At 37.2% G+C, this 16,187-nt stretch overlaps 1 protein-coding gene across 2 annotated transcripts in view; it reads right to left on the bottom strand.

Moving 5' to 3' along the window:
• The window catches only part of DMD (dystrophin), a 2,222,747-nt gene that overhangs the window by 1,673,437 nt on the left and 533,123 nt on the right, over positions 1-16,187 (bottom strand). For both annotated transcript variants that reach the window (XM_073901937.1, XM_025857655.2), the window contains exons 6-7: positions 12,730-12,902; positions 5,929-6,047 (exon numbers count right to left, since the gene is read on the bottom strand). In XM_073901937.1, the coding sequence (XP_073758038.1) occupies positions 5,929-6,047; positions 12,730-12,902 (292 nt within the window). The remainder of the gene's footprint in view (positions 1-5,928; positions 6,048-12,729; positions 12,903-16,187) is intronic.

The raw sequence follows: 16,187 nt of genomic DNA, 5'->3' as shown, positions 1-16,187 counted from the left end.
GCCTAAGATGTTATGTTTCCTCCACTTAGATAGAAAACATCCAGGTAAAATAACTGAAAAGAAATTCCCAGTTATCTAGGAAAGGATTAGACTCAAATGCTTCTGAATAAATTTGATATAAAAACTCATATACAATGCAAATCTTAAATCACATGTTACATTGTACTTCATTATTTAAATTCCACAATCAAGTGAGAAACCACATTACTTAACTATAACAATGAATAATATTCATTTTAAAAAATCAACCCCTATCAGAGATAAAAAATATAAATCAGCTGTTTCCCACAAAGTCAAAATTGTAATAAAAGGACATGAAAGATTAGTACAAGATGCTAAATGATCTGGTATAAAGGGTAAATTCAGGCCATGTACACACACATGTATTTTTTTTTAATGTTTTGGAGGTCTCCATAGTGTCTAAGTGGGTGAATTTGGGACAGTTATATCCAATTGTTTCAGTCATCCAAATAACTGAAATGAATCAACAGAACAAAAAGCACATCAATTTATTACTGATTTGTTCAAATTATCCTGAAAATATTCAGTGTTCTATGCTATCTGAACTGAAAATAATATAGAAGAGACCGCATCAAAAAGAGACACTAAATTTCACATTCTCTCTCTCTCTCTCTCTCTCTCCCCCCCCCCCCACCATGCCACTGTTAATTTTTCAGGCTACTGGAAATGTTAACATATTTATTTGTTTTGGATTTCGTTGTGACAAGCAATTTAAAAGATTTCCATCAAGAAATAAAAGATTCCAACAGTAATATCTTAATGTTACTATAATCAACTGTATCACAATGTTAATATAATATCTGTATCCTCATTTTTATGTTAATATATTTGTATACTATTAGTGATGACCTTTTACCCATGTAGAGAGTTTTCATTTACTTATTTTGCTATGTATTACTTTCATACACAAAGTACTGCCTCATTGTCCCTTAAAGATTTTTTTTTTCTACAGTAGCAGTGATAAAACTAAGGATGCCTCCAGATACCCTGGTAAAGTCATCTTCAACTGAAACACATTAAAGTACATTAAAGTGGCACTGGATAGTCAAGGCTAGTTATGTAATGTGTCTGCCCATGGAAAAGACATGTTGTACCAAAAAAAAGTAAGGTTCAGGGTAAAACCTAAAAACAGTCAAAGATATACTAACAAGTAGCCTTACTCTGATGATATGCAGGCTAAGAATATGTTAATCACATTTCTTGGGACTTCTGCATTGGCCTTCAGTTTTCCTAAAGCCTCATTAGATACCAATGCTAGTCTTTGTTCTAAGCAATGCTAATGAAAGTACACATTTAAATTATTTAACAGTGTTTCCAAAATTCCTTTGCTAAAAGGTTGTGCTCAATATACATTAAGTAAATGAGATGGCAACACTAAATTTACTAATGTACCCCATTCCTTTGCTAATGTAACACCATTTCTAATTTGCTCATTCCAATGGCAATCCACTGAAGTTCAAAACTAAAGAAATATTTTCCTTATTATTACATTTAACACTATTAAATGATATAATTTGATTTTAATGATCAAATTTTAATGTTTCTTTAAAAAAGAAATCCTGGAAAAAGTGGTCTCCTGCTGACATAATAGGAACATTATTTTGCTATTATCATATCTGCATAAGCAGATGATACTTTCCATTTTCCATAACAGAAAAACTAGACTTAAAAATATGTTCTTCCAAGACACTCAGGATTTAGTTTTAGATAGTAACAACTTGTAATATCTCGAAAGACTCTCTGCCAGAGATAATGATATAAATCAATTTTAGAAAGGCACAAAGTAATGTATATCTTGTACAGGTTACTTTGTTATCAAAAAGGCAATGGCCATTTTTAGTCCCATGTACTACTAAAATACTTTTTTTTTAATATATGGGAAAAAGAACATTTTACACTGCAGAGAGTTTGGTTCTAAGGAATCTGAGATACTTACAATAAAAATTTCTAGGTGAAATCATATACATAGGGAACACAAATATATTCCAATCTCATTACATTTTCTGGGATAAAAAGGTATTCTAGAGTGGGTTCTGGAAAATCAGTCCAAATGATATGAAATGAATATGCATGTCCATAAAAAGTTCTGGTTATTTAAGTTAACAACACCCTTCTGAGGTGATACGGTCTTCCTCTTTCAGTTTTAACTTAGTATACAATACTTACTAATATTTCTTGCTGTTAGGGAATCAAAATGTGATGGTTGGAACAAAGATAAAAGAAAAAAAACACTGCTTGCTCAAACAACAGATACTCAAATAAAAGGCCTTAAAAGTATTCTTCCCTTTTATGGAAAATGCCACCTATTTTCCCTTGAATTTTTTTAAAGGCTAATAAACTGCATGGATACAAAGTTAAGTCTGAAACCATTCATTTCAAGAGTATAGCTTTCCACAAGGCAGAGCTTATTCTGGGAAAAGTAGACTCTAAAAACAACTGAAGAGGGATGCAGGGATTAGCCAAGCAGAAAATACAATCTGTGTCACCATCCTCACGAAGTTAAAATGAAGTGAATTGAAACCAAACTAATTGGCTTGTAAGTGTCATTTTGTTACAGATTTTGAGGTTACAGATATTTCTCGCAAGCCTCAGTGTTCTTCAAATTTGACTCTCTTCATTCGTTGTCTTTCATTCTAAAGTTACCCTGGTAAACAAGTGAGGGCATTTCCACATCATACTGCATATCCAAATGGAAATAATTTACAACAGTAACATGCAAAAGATATCTAGAACCAGCACAATTTTTATCCCCGATTTTTTTTATTCCTTTAAAAAGACTATCTTCACTTTGTTATTCACATGAAAAAGCTGACAAAGCATTCTCTTAATGCAGAGAGTGCTGTGTGGACTGGCAAACAAACTAATTTCTTGAAACTCAGGGAAGCAAACAATAATTGTGGGTATATAAAACCCACAATGCAAGTAGTAAGCATGTCTTATAGGGAAATCGTGACAGAAAATGAATCGCCTGATTCACAATAGGATATATTTTGAAGGAGATAAACCTTTTATATCTATGAGCATAAAGACACATAAATTATTAAAAAATTTTACCCTAGTAGTACTTATTTTTGCATATGTTAACATTTAAACACAGCAGAAACAGCTCCTGAAATTGCTTATGCTAATGCTTACCGCTACTCATTTTAAAAAGGCAATTCCTCTTAAAACCAAACCTCAGGCCTCAAAACACCAGTTAAAGCCAAACAAAGCATACCAAAGTCAATATATGAAAGACATGAAAACCTCCAAATTATATTTCAATGACTTTTTAATTTATAAATCAGCCCAATCAGCAAAGCATACATTTAAAATTCTAAAAACATTTTTTGGCAGGTATTTCTTAAGCCAAATATAACTTCAAGCCCCCCAAAATAAAAATCTTCCCAAACATAAAGCAAAATGTTTTACTAACCTCCTAAAAGGCATATTAGATATGAAATGAAAATCGCTGTGGGATAATAGCTGACATCATCATGCATAAGCTAAAGAAGGAATATCTGGTTAAATAAAAATATGAACATCTCAAAGGTAATTACCATACAGGGCATGAAAGAAGTCCATGAATCTCCCATGTTAGATACATTGAAGAGAGTGTTCTAAGTTTTAGATATGCTATTATTTTGTGACTAATGAATCAGTGAATAAAAATCCTTATGATTTAGTTTAATATTTTTTTCTTTCAATTATCATTGTTATCATCTCCAGAAAAATTCTGAACAATTTCTAGATGCATATTTGGGTATTTCCTTAACACAATGGCAGGAACTGACATATACCTAAAAATATAACATAAGATTTATGTTGAATCCTAGTCCTACTGAGAGCCATAAATAAACCATAATAAACCATTTTAGGAGACAGAATGCTCTTTGAATTGGAAGGGAGCCCATAAACAGAAAGGGTTTTCAGATCGAAGACTTTATTGGCAAAATGAAACCATAACCAGTGGTTTGCTCTCTATTAATCAGCATGTATTTCATTTTATATTTGGTTGATTTTGAATTGTTTGAGATATTATAATGGTCTACAGGATGTACATTTCAACATATACTTTCCATTTAGGAAAATGTATGGAATTGGGTATATCAGGCTATTTTATACTATAAAATACATCATTCATGTAACTGCCCTTTCCTGACTACAGGCTTATCAATCTATTTTCTGATTATGATGTGGATACCTATTCGGTGTCCCTATTTCACTGATTCAAAGGAAAACTTAAGAACAAAAGCCATTTTAGCCATTTTATCACTTAACAAGAAAAAGATCTATTTTAAACCTACTCTTACTATTTTATGAAGGATAGGACACACACAAGAATAACTAGAGCATACATCCCAGATATTGGGAACTGTTTACCATGTATGGGTTTAATGAAACGCAAAACACTATTAACAGTCTTCTCCTTCAAATCCATACACTGTAGCTCTTATCCTTAAGGGTTAGAGTTCATATTTCCATTACATCTGCCTTTCTCTACCTCAATGGAGTATGAAAAAACATGTAAATCAGTATGGGAGTCAAAAGTGAGGTAACCCTCCCCCATCCTGCAAAACAAGGAAATATGACTGATACAATTTCTTCCTTAGAGCTAAACCAGGGCAGGAGGGATGCTAATCATCTGTTGAAGCAACACAAAGAGTTTACAGGAGTCAGTGCTAAATTATGCATTATTTAAAGCAGAAGAAACATTTCTAATGAACTTAATCTGATTTCAACCTCACAAACACATTTGTGCTATTATAATTTTCCTTCCCAAGTATATGTGCCCACCAAGAGCAATATATCGGTCAATTACATGTGAGTATTCTGGTTCTTGTCATAGCTAAATATCTCATTTAAAATGACTGAATTTTAATTTTGGTTGATATATCGTCTTTTGAGCTTAAAATTATGCACCACCCCCCCCACTGCCACCATATGGATCTGCTGTCAATAAGATGAGGTAATCAGGTCTGCAACACAGAGGATTAGATTCTAGTGGATGATAAATTCACCACTGAAAGAATATCCTCGGAGTTATTTCTGAGCTTTTCCTGATGAGACCCTATTACCACCACTTGATCTCCTTAGTTGGAACTGATTCAATATTCCAAAGACCATTTAATTACATAACGCTACCCAAATATCAGCTCCACAGACACTGCTTCTCCAAATTGTGGTTTTAGAATATGGGAAAGCCTCAAGAAAGTGAGAACAGAGTCTGCAATTTCAAACAAGTTGGCAAACAAAAAAAGTGCCTCATAGGTTAGAAGAAAAGCAGAGGTCAAGAATCACTATCCCTCTAATCCATGTGTCTGGAAAGTATGACTATGTAGCACCAGAGATGATGAAATTTACTTAAGTGTAATATAATAAAAATATAAATACAGTACTGTCAACGGAAGAAGCAGAAAATGAATAACCGTCCAATGGAGGACTTCCCCCAGAGTGACAATTTGTAACAGAAGCAGTGCCAGGAATAGATTTCCCGATTTAAAGAGTAAACCATGTTGCCTTTTATAGAGTATATGAATGAAACTGGCAAGAGTAGCTAATTAATTATAGCTGATTAGTCTATCAAATCTCTCGGTAGAATAAGCAAAACATGAACTTTTTATAACTATTTGGAGTCAATGTACTTCAAATGTAGTATGCTTCATCCATGAGGCATATACATTCTAAAGGCTTGGAATTTTTTCTCAAGTTTTACACTTTACTTTTAGATAGTGGTACTTTGAGAGCTAAAATCATATAAGACAATTCATAATACGCTACAAGAAGAACAATTTAAATACACTCAGGATATAGAAAAAACATATAATGCATAATTTCTCTCTTGTACTTAGTTTGTGGAAATGTTAAATCTGAGACAATAAATATTAAATTATACTAAAAACTGTGGTAGTCCAGAAATGTACCAACCTTCAGGATCAAGCAGTTTCTCTATGCCTAATTGATATTTGGCAATGTTGAATGCATGTTCCAGTCGCTGTGTGGCTGACTGCTGGCAAACCACACTATTCCAATCAAACAGGTCTGGCCTGAAATACACACACATAAAGACCAAATATAAATCAACTTACAATGTTTCATGAGATTCACTTCATTTCTGATTTTTAATTGACAACCCATGTCCATCATCCTCAAGAATTGAGTGCTACTCTTCATAACCCCTCAGTAACACTTTTCATTTAACAAGTCACAATTTTACTTGAAAATCCTGAAGAAAACAAAGGAGAATTTATTCTCCCTTGCCAAGTAACAAAAATATATTGATGTTATCCGGTGTCAGAAATTTGAATGCCAACCATTAGCTGGTAACTTCCAATTTCATAAGCCTAGCGCAGACCTCTTCCCTAAGCTCCAGACTTTAGATTTATCTGCTTATTCAGTATCTCCACTTAGAGTCATCACAAGACTCAGGTGTCCAAAACTGAGCTTCTGGTACTCATCTCCATCACACTCCCCCAACCCACCTACTTCTCTTATAGCTCTCCTTTCCTCAATAATCAAGGACAAGTTCAAACTTGCAGTGGCTCAGACAGAAATCTTGGAGTCTAATTGGATGACTCTCACTCTCATACAATGCTTAGTTGGAAATATATACAGAATTTGACCACTTCTCATTACCCTTGCAGCCATCACCTCCACCCAAACCACCATTTTACCTTGTGTGGATTATTTATTGCATTAACTTTCTAACTGCTCTCCTACTCCCACTCTTGCCCTTGTTAATCTATTCTCGGCAAAGCTGCCAGAGTGATCTGTTAAAATGTTTCATCATAAACTTCTTCTCAAATCCCTGCTACCGGGGAGTAAAATTCATTGATTTAACTGTAACCTACAAGGCCCTACATGGTCTGGTTCCCCGTTAACCATCTGATTTGACTCCTTGCCTCTCTCCTCCTATTCCTCAAACAGGCTAGGTAGCTTCTGTATTTGCATGTGCTGCTCTCTGACTGGAATTCTCTTCCCCCAGACGTGGACATGGCTCACTCCTCCACATCCTTTGTGTCTTTCCTCAAAAGTTGCATTATTGGTGAGTCCTTCCTTGCCCTCTCCCCATCTAAAATTGCACACTCCCAAATCAAACTTAAACATACTCATTTCTTATCCCTTTCTTTCTCATCACCACTTACTATTATTTAATATTTTATATATTTAATTAATCTTGTCTATTTATCTGTTTCCCCCACTAGAATGCAGAATATACAATTTTTTTCACCAGTTTTGTTCACTTTTAGAAACCCAGCCTGACACATAGGAGATGGTCCATAAATATTTATTGACTAAATATGTGTTGAATCGATAAATTTTGTTGACATGCAATCAGAGACTCGATGAGAACATACTATATGAATATCATTTTACTTGATAATAGAGAAAACATGAGGAAGCATAAGAGGGAGTTCTTATCCTATATGGACTTAAAATTTAATAAGGAAAAAATGCACACATCATAAGTTAAAATAAATTCTAAATGTAAAAAAATATAGATAATAAGATAGAAGGTTTTCTAAAATCTGAAGAGGTCAAGAAACATTTTTTTGAGGCTTAAGGTGGTTTGGGTTTAGATTCAAGAAGTTTTTGAGAAAGTAATTCTGAGTTGTGTGGATATTGAAAAATCACCAAAGTTCTTATGGAAGAAAAAAAGCAGAATGTGCTCAGTCAGTCAGACCTCACAGGCCTGGCTCCATTGAGAGATTTTCAGTATCAAGAAGGGCCGGGAGATAGTGTTCCTAGGCAGGGGAACTGGGATGAGTTTGTGAAAGGCCTTGCCTGTTTAAGGAATTACAATTTACCCCAACAAGACTGGAAACCATTAGTCCAGTGGTTCTTTGCCTTTTGCCTTTTCTGGAACACAGATACCTTTGAGGATCTGATGAGCACTATAAAACTTTTATCCATGCACAAACCTGTCCATATCTTTACACATAACTTCCGTAGAATTTTAGGACAGTTGGGTCTGTCAATGGACACCTGTTTAAGAACTCATGCTCTACAAGCAAGGAAATTATAAGGATGGGCTTAACTGTTGTTTTCAAAAACCACAACTGAAAATAAAGGTACAACTTGCTCATTTGACTCTCATTTCCTTTTCTTTACTTGACGCTACCCTGATTAATTTACCAGAATTTTGTCTACTTCTTAGGAAGTCTAATGTGCCCTCTATACTCCAACTTACCCAAAAGAGCTAACAATATTTTATTTTATTTTTTTTATTTTTTTTTTAAGATTTTATTTATTTATTTGAGAGAGAGAGAGAATGAGAGCCAGAGAGCACGAGAGGGAAGAGGGTCAGAAGGAGAAGCAGACTCCCTGCTGAGCAGGAAGCCCGATGTGGGACTCGATCCCGGGACTCCAGGATCATGACCTGAGCCGAAGGCAGTCGCTTAACCAACTGAGCCACCCAGGTGCCCAAAGAGCTAACAATATTTTAGCACCTAAAATATATACAAGTTGGGAGCTGACTCTAGTACTGGAAAGACTATAAGAAATACAAATTAAATTCTAAACTATTTGGGGAAGTTTTAACTTCACTACGCAACCTCTGCCCTACCTTCTTTTCTACATCCCTCAGCAAGGGAAGCAGGAAAGAATATAGGGGGGAGAGTGTGGGAAACTAGCTTTCTCACCTGCAGTACAATCAACAGGGTTAAATGAGGAGAATGAAAAAGAATAGAGTTGCTTCCTCATTTCCCTTCATCCCCTTCTCCTCCTAGCCACGAGCCAATCACCTGGGTGAGGAGCTAAGTCATGTTATCATTTGAGCTTCAGTGTTTTCATCTAAAAAAGAAGGAAATGTACTAAATGGCCTCTGAGGTTTCCTCTAGCATTAAAATTGTTTTAAGTCATAAAATTCATCATTAATTAACATTTCAAACAACTACGATTTCCAAATGCATAAAGAATTTTAAGACTAACCAACTGCAGAAGAAAGCTACATACCTTCCCATGCTAACCCAAACCTGAACCCATACATGCAACCAAAGTTCACCCGTCTTTTGAGGAAGCAGACAAATTGAATAAGACAACATAGCCCTAGTAGATAAGCAGAGTCCTCTATAAATTCAAATCCTGGCTCTACCACTAATTATAGTGTCTATGTCATGAGAAACAGGTGGGCTATTTTAATTCGAAAAGTGGCTACAAAATAACATTAACTTAATAAACATCAACTTTCATTACTTTGTTCTAAGGTTAATTATATTTATGAAATAACTAATGCATTTTCAATGTATAGACTCATGTCAAAAACACCTATAACCCACATATATAAATGTTACAGACACTGTTGATGCAAGAATAATACTATAAGACAGGAGGGTGGTGGGTGGGATGGGTGAAGGGGAATGAGAGAGAGAGGCTTCCAGTCATGTAATGAATAAGTCACGGGAATAAAAGGCACAGCGGAGGGAACGTAGTCAATGATACTGTAATAGCATTGCATGGTGACAGATGGTAGTGACACTCATGGTGGGCATAGCATCATGTCTAGAGCTGTGGAACTGCTATGTTGTACACCTGAACCTAATATAACATTGCGTGTCAACTATACTCAAGAGAAATTTTTCTAAGAATATTATAATAACAACATGGAAGGTGGGGAGGAGAGAAGAGGAGGAAGTACAAATGTGTCATTTTGTCATCTGTTATATCAGGTAGTCAACAGATCTTGTCTAAACCTGATGAAACAAGGTACGGCAAGACCACTTAAAGTAAAGCAGGCAACAATTTTAAAAATGAAATGATTAGGGGCGCCTGGGTGGCTCAGTGGGTTAAGCGTCTGCCTTCGGCTCAGGTCGTGATCCCAGGGTCCTGGGATCGAGCCCCATGTCGGGCTCTCTGCTCAGCCAGGAGTCGGTTTCTCCCTCTGTGCGTGTTCTCTCTCTCAAATGAATACATTCTTTAAAAAAATTTTAAAAAGAATGAAATTATCTTATTATAGTAATCAAATTAGGAAACAGATGGGGATAAGAGATAGTACTTGTGGGCTTCATATCAAGGACTAAATCCATCTAGTGTCAGACACCAGTTATTCAGGAAATAAAAATATGTAATTATGAAAACCATGAGAAAGAATAAAAGAAGTTGCTGACAGTAACCACTTGTAGGAAGTGGACGGCGATGGGGTGGGCTTGGGGTCATGAAGACACATTCTATTTTGGTTTTTTTTTCCTTTGCACCTCCCCCAGTGTCTCACTCTTTTTTAACCACATGTTATCTCTATGGTAATAAGTTGAAATGAAGAATTAGGAAGAAAATTTAATTATAACATTATACTTATTGCAATTTACCATATATTTTGAGCTATTTCTAGCCAATTATCATTTAGTTTTCCCAAAAAAGTAGAATCTGGCTTCTTTTAAAAAAAGATTATTTATTTATTTATTTATTTATTTATTTATTTATTTATTTGACAGAGAGACACACAGTGAGAGCGGGAACACAAGCAGGGGGAGTGCGAGAGGGAGAAAGCAGGCTCCCCGCAGAGCAGGGAGCCCGATGCGGCTTGATCCCAGGCCCCTGGGATCATGACCTGAGCCCAAGGCAGACGCTTAACGACTGAGCCCCCCAAGCGCCCCAGAATCTGGCTTCCTTTTAAGTGCACTGTAGTCTACATTGTGTTTTAATACAATACTTCCAATTTCCTACATCGTAAGATAAAATTTAGCCTTAAACAGATATAAAGCCAGCAATATCCTAATCTTTGGCAAGACTCGTTGTCAACCCCTATGCTCTATATTAAGTGCATGCCTTTGTTCTATAGAGCTTAGTCACTCAATTATTGAAATCAGAACACCTCATGATATTCCTAACTGTACCAGTGATAATCACCTTGGAACAGAAAGTTCAGAGCATTTTTTTTCTTTAGATAAACAATATGAACATCTGTCAAAGAGAAAGAGAGATGATTCATGAATGAGCATTATCAACTGCGAGAAACCTCTTGAAAAGTAACTATGGTATGTATGAAAAGGTAGTTACTGATGATTCATTCAATATGACAGGAGAGAAGATATAAACGATATTCTGAGAGAGAGAGTGGGTCAGGGACAGATGCAGCAGGGCAATCTGGAAATGTTTACTGTATTACAAGTATATTCAGAAATCACGAAACACAATATTAACAAACGCAGTGTGTGAACCTGCTGGCAGGACTGAAGCCTTCCACTTGAAAAGAAAATGCTGAAGAGCCAACAAGGACCGCATAACCTGATCCTCGATATTTCTATTCATCTGCAAACGTGTACAGGAACAGCAAGATCGATATGTTCAGGCCCTTACTGTGAAGCATGTGGCTGCATAAATCAGCACTGACTTATAATGCAGAATGAATGCCTCTATTCCTTCTCATCTGGCTGTATTGAAGCTGTGCCGTAATTTTCTTCCTGTCATACTTAGGAAAAACAACGTGTTAACACTGCTTAACATGCCAAATGAGTGTGAGCTTGCCTCCTTTTGAAAATCGGGTTGCTGAGTCATTCACCTGGAAACTCAGTCTGGTTGGGGTTAATTAAATCCAGCTGGAGCAAGACACCTGACAAAGCTGCTTATTGAGAGAGCATTTGTTCTTGGATGGAGCTTTAGCATGAAGAAAGTTTATATTCTGGACTTTTCTAGAAACAAGACCAACATAGGGAAATGGGAGACCCGTCAAGAAAAGAAAGATCAAAGTGAGCAAAGATAAGCTGCATTGAAAATCAGTGCGGATGCGGTCCAGTGGCATTTCAAACACAGTTAATAAGGCGATGTCTTTGACCCTGGGGATTGGGCTGGATAAAAGAGATGGGTAACGGGAAAACCAAAGTAGATATCCCTTAGAGTGAATGTAATGTGTATAGAATATATATTTATATATTACATATAATATAAATGAATGCATTATATGTACGTATTTCCCATGCTGTTTTGCTTTTTCTTGAACTGTTAGTAATTCATTTATTAAGCTTTATACAAGAAAAAAGCAAACAACTATTTTGTTATCTTAGAAAATACAATAGTGTATGGAATACAGTTAAGAACATTTGGTTCACTGTATCACAATGAGTTCTTTTTATGAAGAGCCACAGAACTCTCTTTCAGTGCTTTAACAGCAATTGCTCTGCTGTTCCAGAGCAATTGTTTCTTTTGATATTCTAAGCACTGAGTCATAGAATTAATTGTGGTCTGCTCTTTGCCTTGGTTGCTAAGATGCTCCCAGCCTCTTTTAATCCTGAAAAAAAAAACAAAACACAAGGCCTTACGTATTTGCTACCTAAGTGTGTATCTGACAAGAGAAATGTTTCTTTTTCACATTATTAATCGGATAATAGTAATTAATTTTGCTACAGCCACTCACATGAGATTTGGAACCATTTTAGCTCTATTGTTTAGGCCCATGCTAACACATTATTTAGAAAGACCAACTCCATTTTTAGCCAAGTTAGAATATAACCTTGACTTTCTGGCAGAGTCCCAATTTCAAACATGCTGGTCCCCTCCCCCTCCCACCATAACCACATTCATGCTCCAGTATTTTAATATTTCAACAACGAAATGATATATCGCATAAAAAATAGGATATTCTTATTCAGTGCATTCCAATGGATAGATCAATATGGTTAAATACACAACATGTCACATAGTAGGAAATGAGCTGGAACCACACTCGAGAAAAAGATAATCAGTCTCTAAATCAATACTTACAAAAATCAGTCAATATCTCAGTAGTCTCCTTACCTATGACTGTGGATGAGAGCGTTCAAAGCCAGCCCATCAGACCAGCTGGTGGTGAAGTTAATGACATTAACCTGTGGATAATTACGAGTTGATTGTCGGACCCAGCTCAGGAGAATCTTTTCACTGTTGGTTTGTTGCAATCCAGCCATGATATTTTTCATTACATTTTTGACCTACATGTGGAAAGAAATTTTCATAAGAAAATGCATTCCCTGAACAAGAACCACACAAACTCAAATTTAAATATCCTAATCTTCAGTAAAAAGTAATAGAAATTTTAGAGTCAATTAGTAATAAGAAATAATAGATTCTACCAGGACGGAGTCCATTCTAATTAGTTAGGAATCTATTCTGATTGGTTGGTGTCATGATACACCATTCACTGTACACGTTTAATATCAACTCCCGGATTCTGCCACGTTAAACTATTAATTTTGTGCTCCTAACTTTCAATGGATATACTAGAGAAGAGTGTACAAAAACATCGGACTTGTTATTAACCAAGGACTTAATTTTAGTGTTTTTAGGACAGAAAGAATGGCAGTGGCTAAGAGAATGAGTTTACTTTATTTAAACCTAGGTTCAAATTTTGCCTTTGCTATTAACAAACTGTGTTACTACAATATTAACAAACGTAATTTAATCTTTTTTAGGCCTCTGTTTCTTATACATACAAGGTTGCTTCAAGAATCAAAGGACAACTATAGTAAAATAAAATCCCTAGGTTTATACTATAACTTAAAATAATGCAAATTATATTTACTGACCAAAATGAAAAAAAAATAGAGCAGAAAAATGAGTTTGCCTATTTAAAATAAAGAACAAAAAAATCGACAAAACAAAAAGTATTTATCCCTAAAAGCTGGGAATGTATTGCCTTGAGTTTTATGTTCATTTGTTTTTGTTCTGCAGTCAGTCTGGTTTAATGTGTTACTGCTTTTTTTCAGGAAAGAGCTTCACATGCAAGAGAAGAACAAAGGTTACAAATGCCCAAAACATGGGTCCAGAACTCTGGCTCGTGTATGAAGCCTCCTGAATCCCCCTGGGTCACAGGAAATGACATTTAAGAAGCTGCTTTTGTATAAAAAAAAAAAAAGTTACAAAATCCCATTGACGGTACATACACAGCGAACGTACTTAGATGAACACAGCAGGCACATCTTACCTCTCCAGAGGTGGTGAAAGACCTGTCCTGGTGTCTAGAAGCATAGTGCTGGTCACCCCTGGGGAAAAGAGTGGCTGGGCCTGCCCAGTGACCCAGGATGCTGTCACTGTTATTTCATGGTGTTCTTGATATTTTGGACCTGATAAACTACTCTGTGAGCTTTTCATTGAAACAGCCTTAGACTCAGAAGAGTCATGTCACCTGAAGTAGGCGTGGTCTCCAAAAATGTGAGGTATCAGTTACTGTCACGGAGACCCACTCTCTCCTAGATGACAGGGCAAAGGTCAGTATGAAGAATGAAGAGGGACCTGGTACTCCCTGAACAAAAGAATCTTGGAAGGATCATTCTCGACAAAGTGCCTGGTATGAGCAGAAGCACCAAATGCAGACAAAAACCGCCAGCGCCTGGAGGGCTGTATTACTGGTCCTCCCACCCCCACCCTCCCTCCTCCTGCAGCACGAAATGCTTCCTGTGACGGGATAACAGGCTCTATCTGCATTGTCCCCTTGTGCTTGTTCTCGGCAGAGAGGTTAAGGGCTTAGAGTTGTGCAGCAGACATAGGGAGAAAGGGAGGAACATTCAGGATGCCCTCACACGCACAGTGCTTAGGCGGTGCTAGGCCAAGTGGTGCCGTTTTGTGCAGTCACAGTGGGGCTGTGGGCGGGCCGCTCTGTCTGCAGCTCCTCGAGAAGTCCCAGCCCCTGTCCCAGCATACACTGTCCCCTGGCCACACTCCCCCCACAGGGGCAGGACTGACGGCCCTGTGTGGCTCAGGTTGCCTGGGCACTCGCGGGACTTCAGTCAGAGTCCGGAGTCGGCACTTCGGTCTTTCCGGCTGTTGCCTGCAGTGCCTCCTCGTCTGAGGACTCTGGCCCCGTGGTTAAAGATCACGTAGAAGCCCCTTGCAGGGAGGATGGTGGCAAAGAAGCCAGGGGCCCCGGATGCACTGAAAGCCCCGTGCGAGGATTTGGGGACAGCTGCAAGGGAGATGGCGAGATAGACGAGGACCGCCATGGCACTGCATAGGAAGTCCATCATGGGCCAGCGCAAGCCCTACCACTGTCAGCAGCAAAGGTGACCCAGGACCCTCCCGACGCCGCCAGCAGGAGGCGGTCTTTGAGCGAGCAGAGGACTGCACGCCGGCGGGAGGGCGGAGCCTGGACGGCCACCAGGCTCTGGTCTGGTTTCAGGTTGGGGTCTGGGTCAGGTTCTGCGGGCCATGAAGCTCCGCCTCCCTCCCTCTCTTCCCGGAAGCCGGAAGAGAAGTGGAAACCCAGACCATGGAGAAGGAGAAAAAGGCCAGACTCTGGTTTTATTTTAATTGGTTTCTGAATATTGGATTCTCTCCTAGGCTTTGTGCAAATGCTGTATTTCCCAAGTTTCATTCTTCTAACTAACCTGATGCAGAAATCCATTCTAAACATTTCTCTAGGTTTCGAGAATGCAGTGACACCACATTATAGAACAAACTGTCTACATATTCTAGTAAAAGGGTAATTACTAGGCTACCTTTTTGTTGTTGTTCATTTTATTTTTTTGTAGTGTTCCATGATTCATTGTGTATAACACCCGGTGCTCCATTCAATACGTGCCCTCTTTAATACCCATCACCAGGCCAACCCATCCCCCCACCCTTCTCCCCTTTAGAACCCTCAGTTTGTTTCTCAGAGTCCATAGTCTCTCATGGTTCGTCTCCCCCTCCGATATCACATTTACTTATATATTTCCTTCAGGTATATGATAAAGGGCCTGACTTATATTTAAAAAGTAGCCATGTTGAATCACAGACCTGTACCTCTGAAACAAATAATACATTATATGTTAAAAAAAAAAAAAGAAGATAGTAGGAAGGGATAAATGAAGGGGGGAAGAGTTTTTACCACCAAGGGCTTTCTTTTTAGAAAGTGTGAGGTCCATATACTACCAACATTTGATCAGATGATGAATATTTATTGTGTATTCTAAATATGACATTTTATTTTGCTTCTTCAGCCATGTATAAGTTAACAAAGGCCTCAGAGGAAAATACATATTTTAACATCTCCAATGTTAGTCATCTTTTTATGAAAGAGTCAATGCAAATTTTAGGAGAGGCTGTTAAATCTAACTAAAAAATACTTGAAAAGGATTTGAGATAATGCTTTGTAAATGTGGTAATGATTTGAAGATATGAAATCTTTGCATATGGTTATCACCGTCCCTTGATAGCTAAATCTATTATTTAGAGGCAGATTATCCAGTTTTCTTAATTCCTTCCTGACCTGCTTATTTAGTTAGTTACTCAGGGAATAA

Source organism: Callorhinus ursinus, unplaced genomic scaffold (genome assembly GCF_003265705.2).
Source record: "Callorhinus ursinus isolate GAN/ISIS: 27379988/994484 unplaced genomic scaffold, GSC_fseal_2.0 scaffold16, whole genome shotgun sequence".
Classification (NCBI taxonomy): domain Eukaryota; kingdom Metazoa; phylum Chordata; class Mammalia; order Carnivora; family Otariidae; genus Callorhinus; species Callorhinus ursinus.
This window is presented reverse-complemented; position numbering and strand designations above follow the sequence as displayed.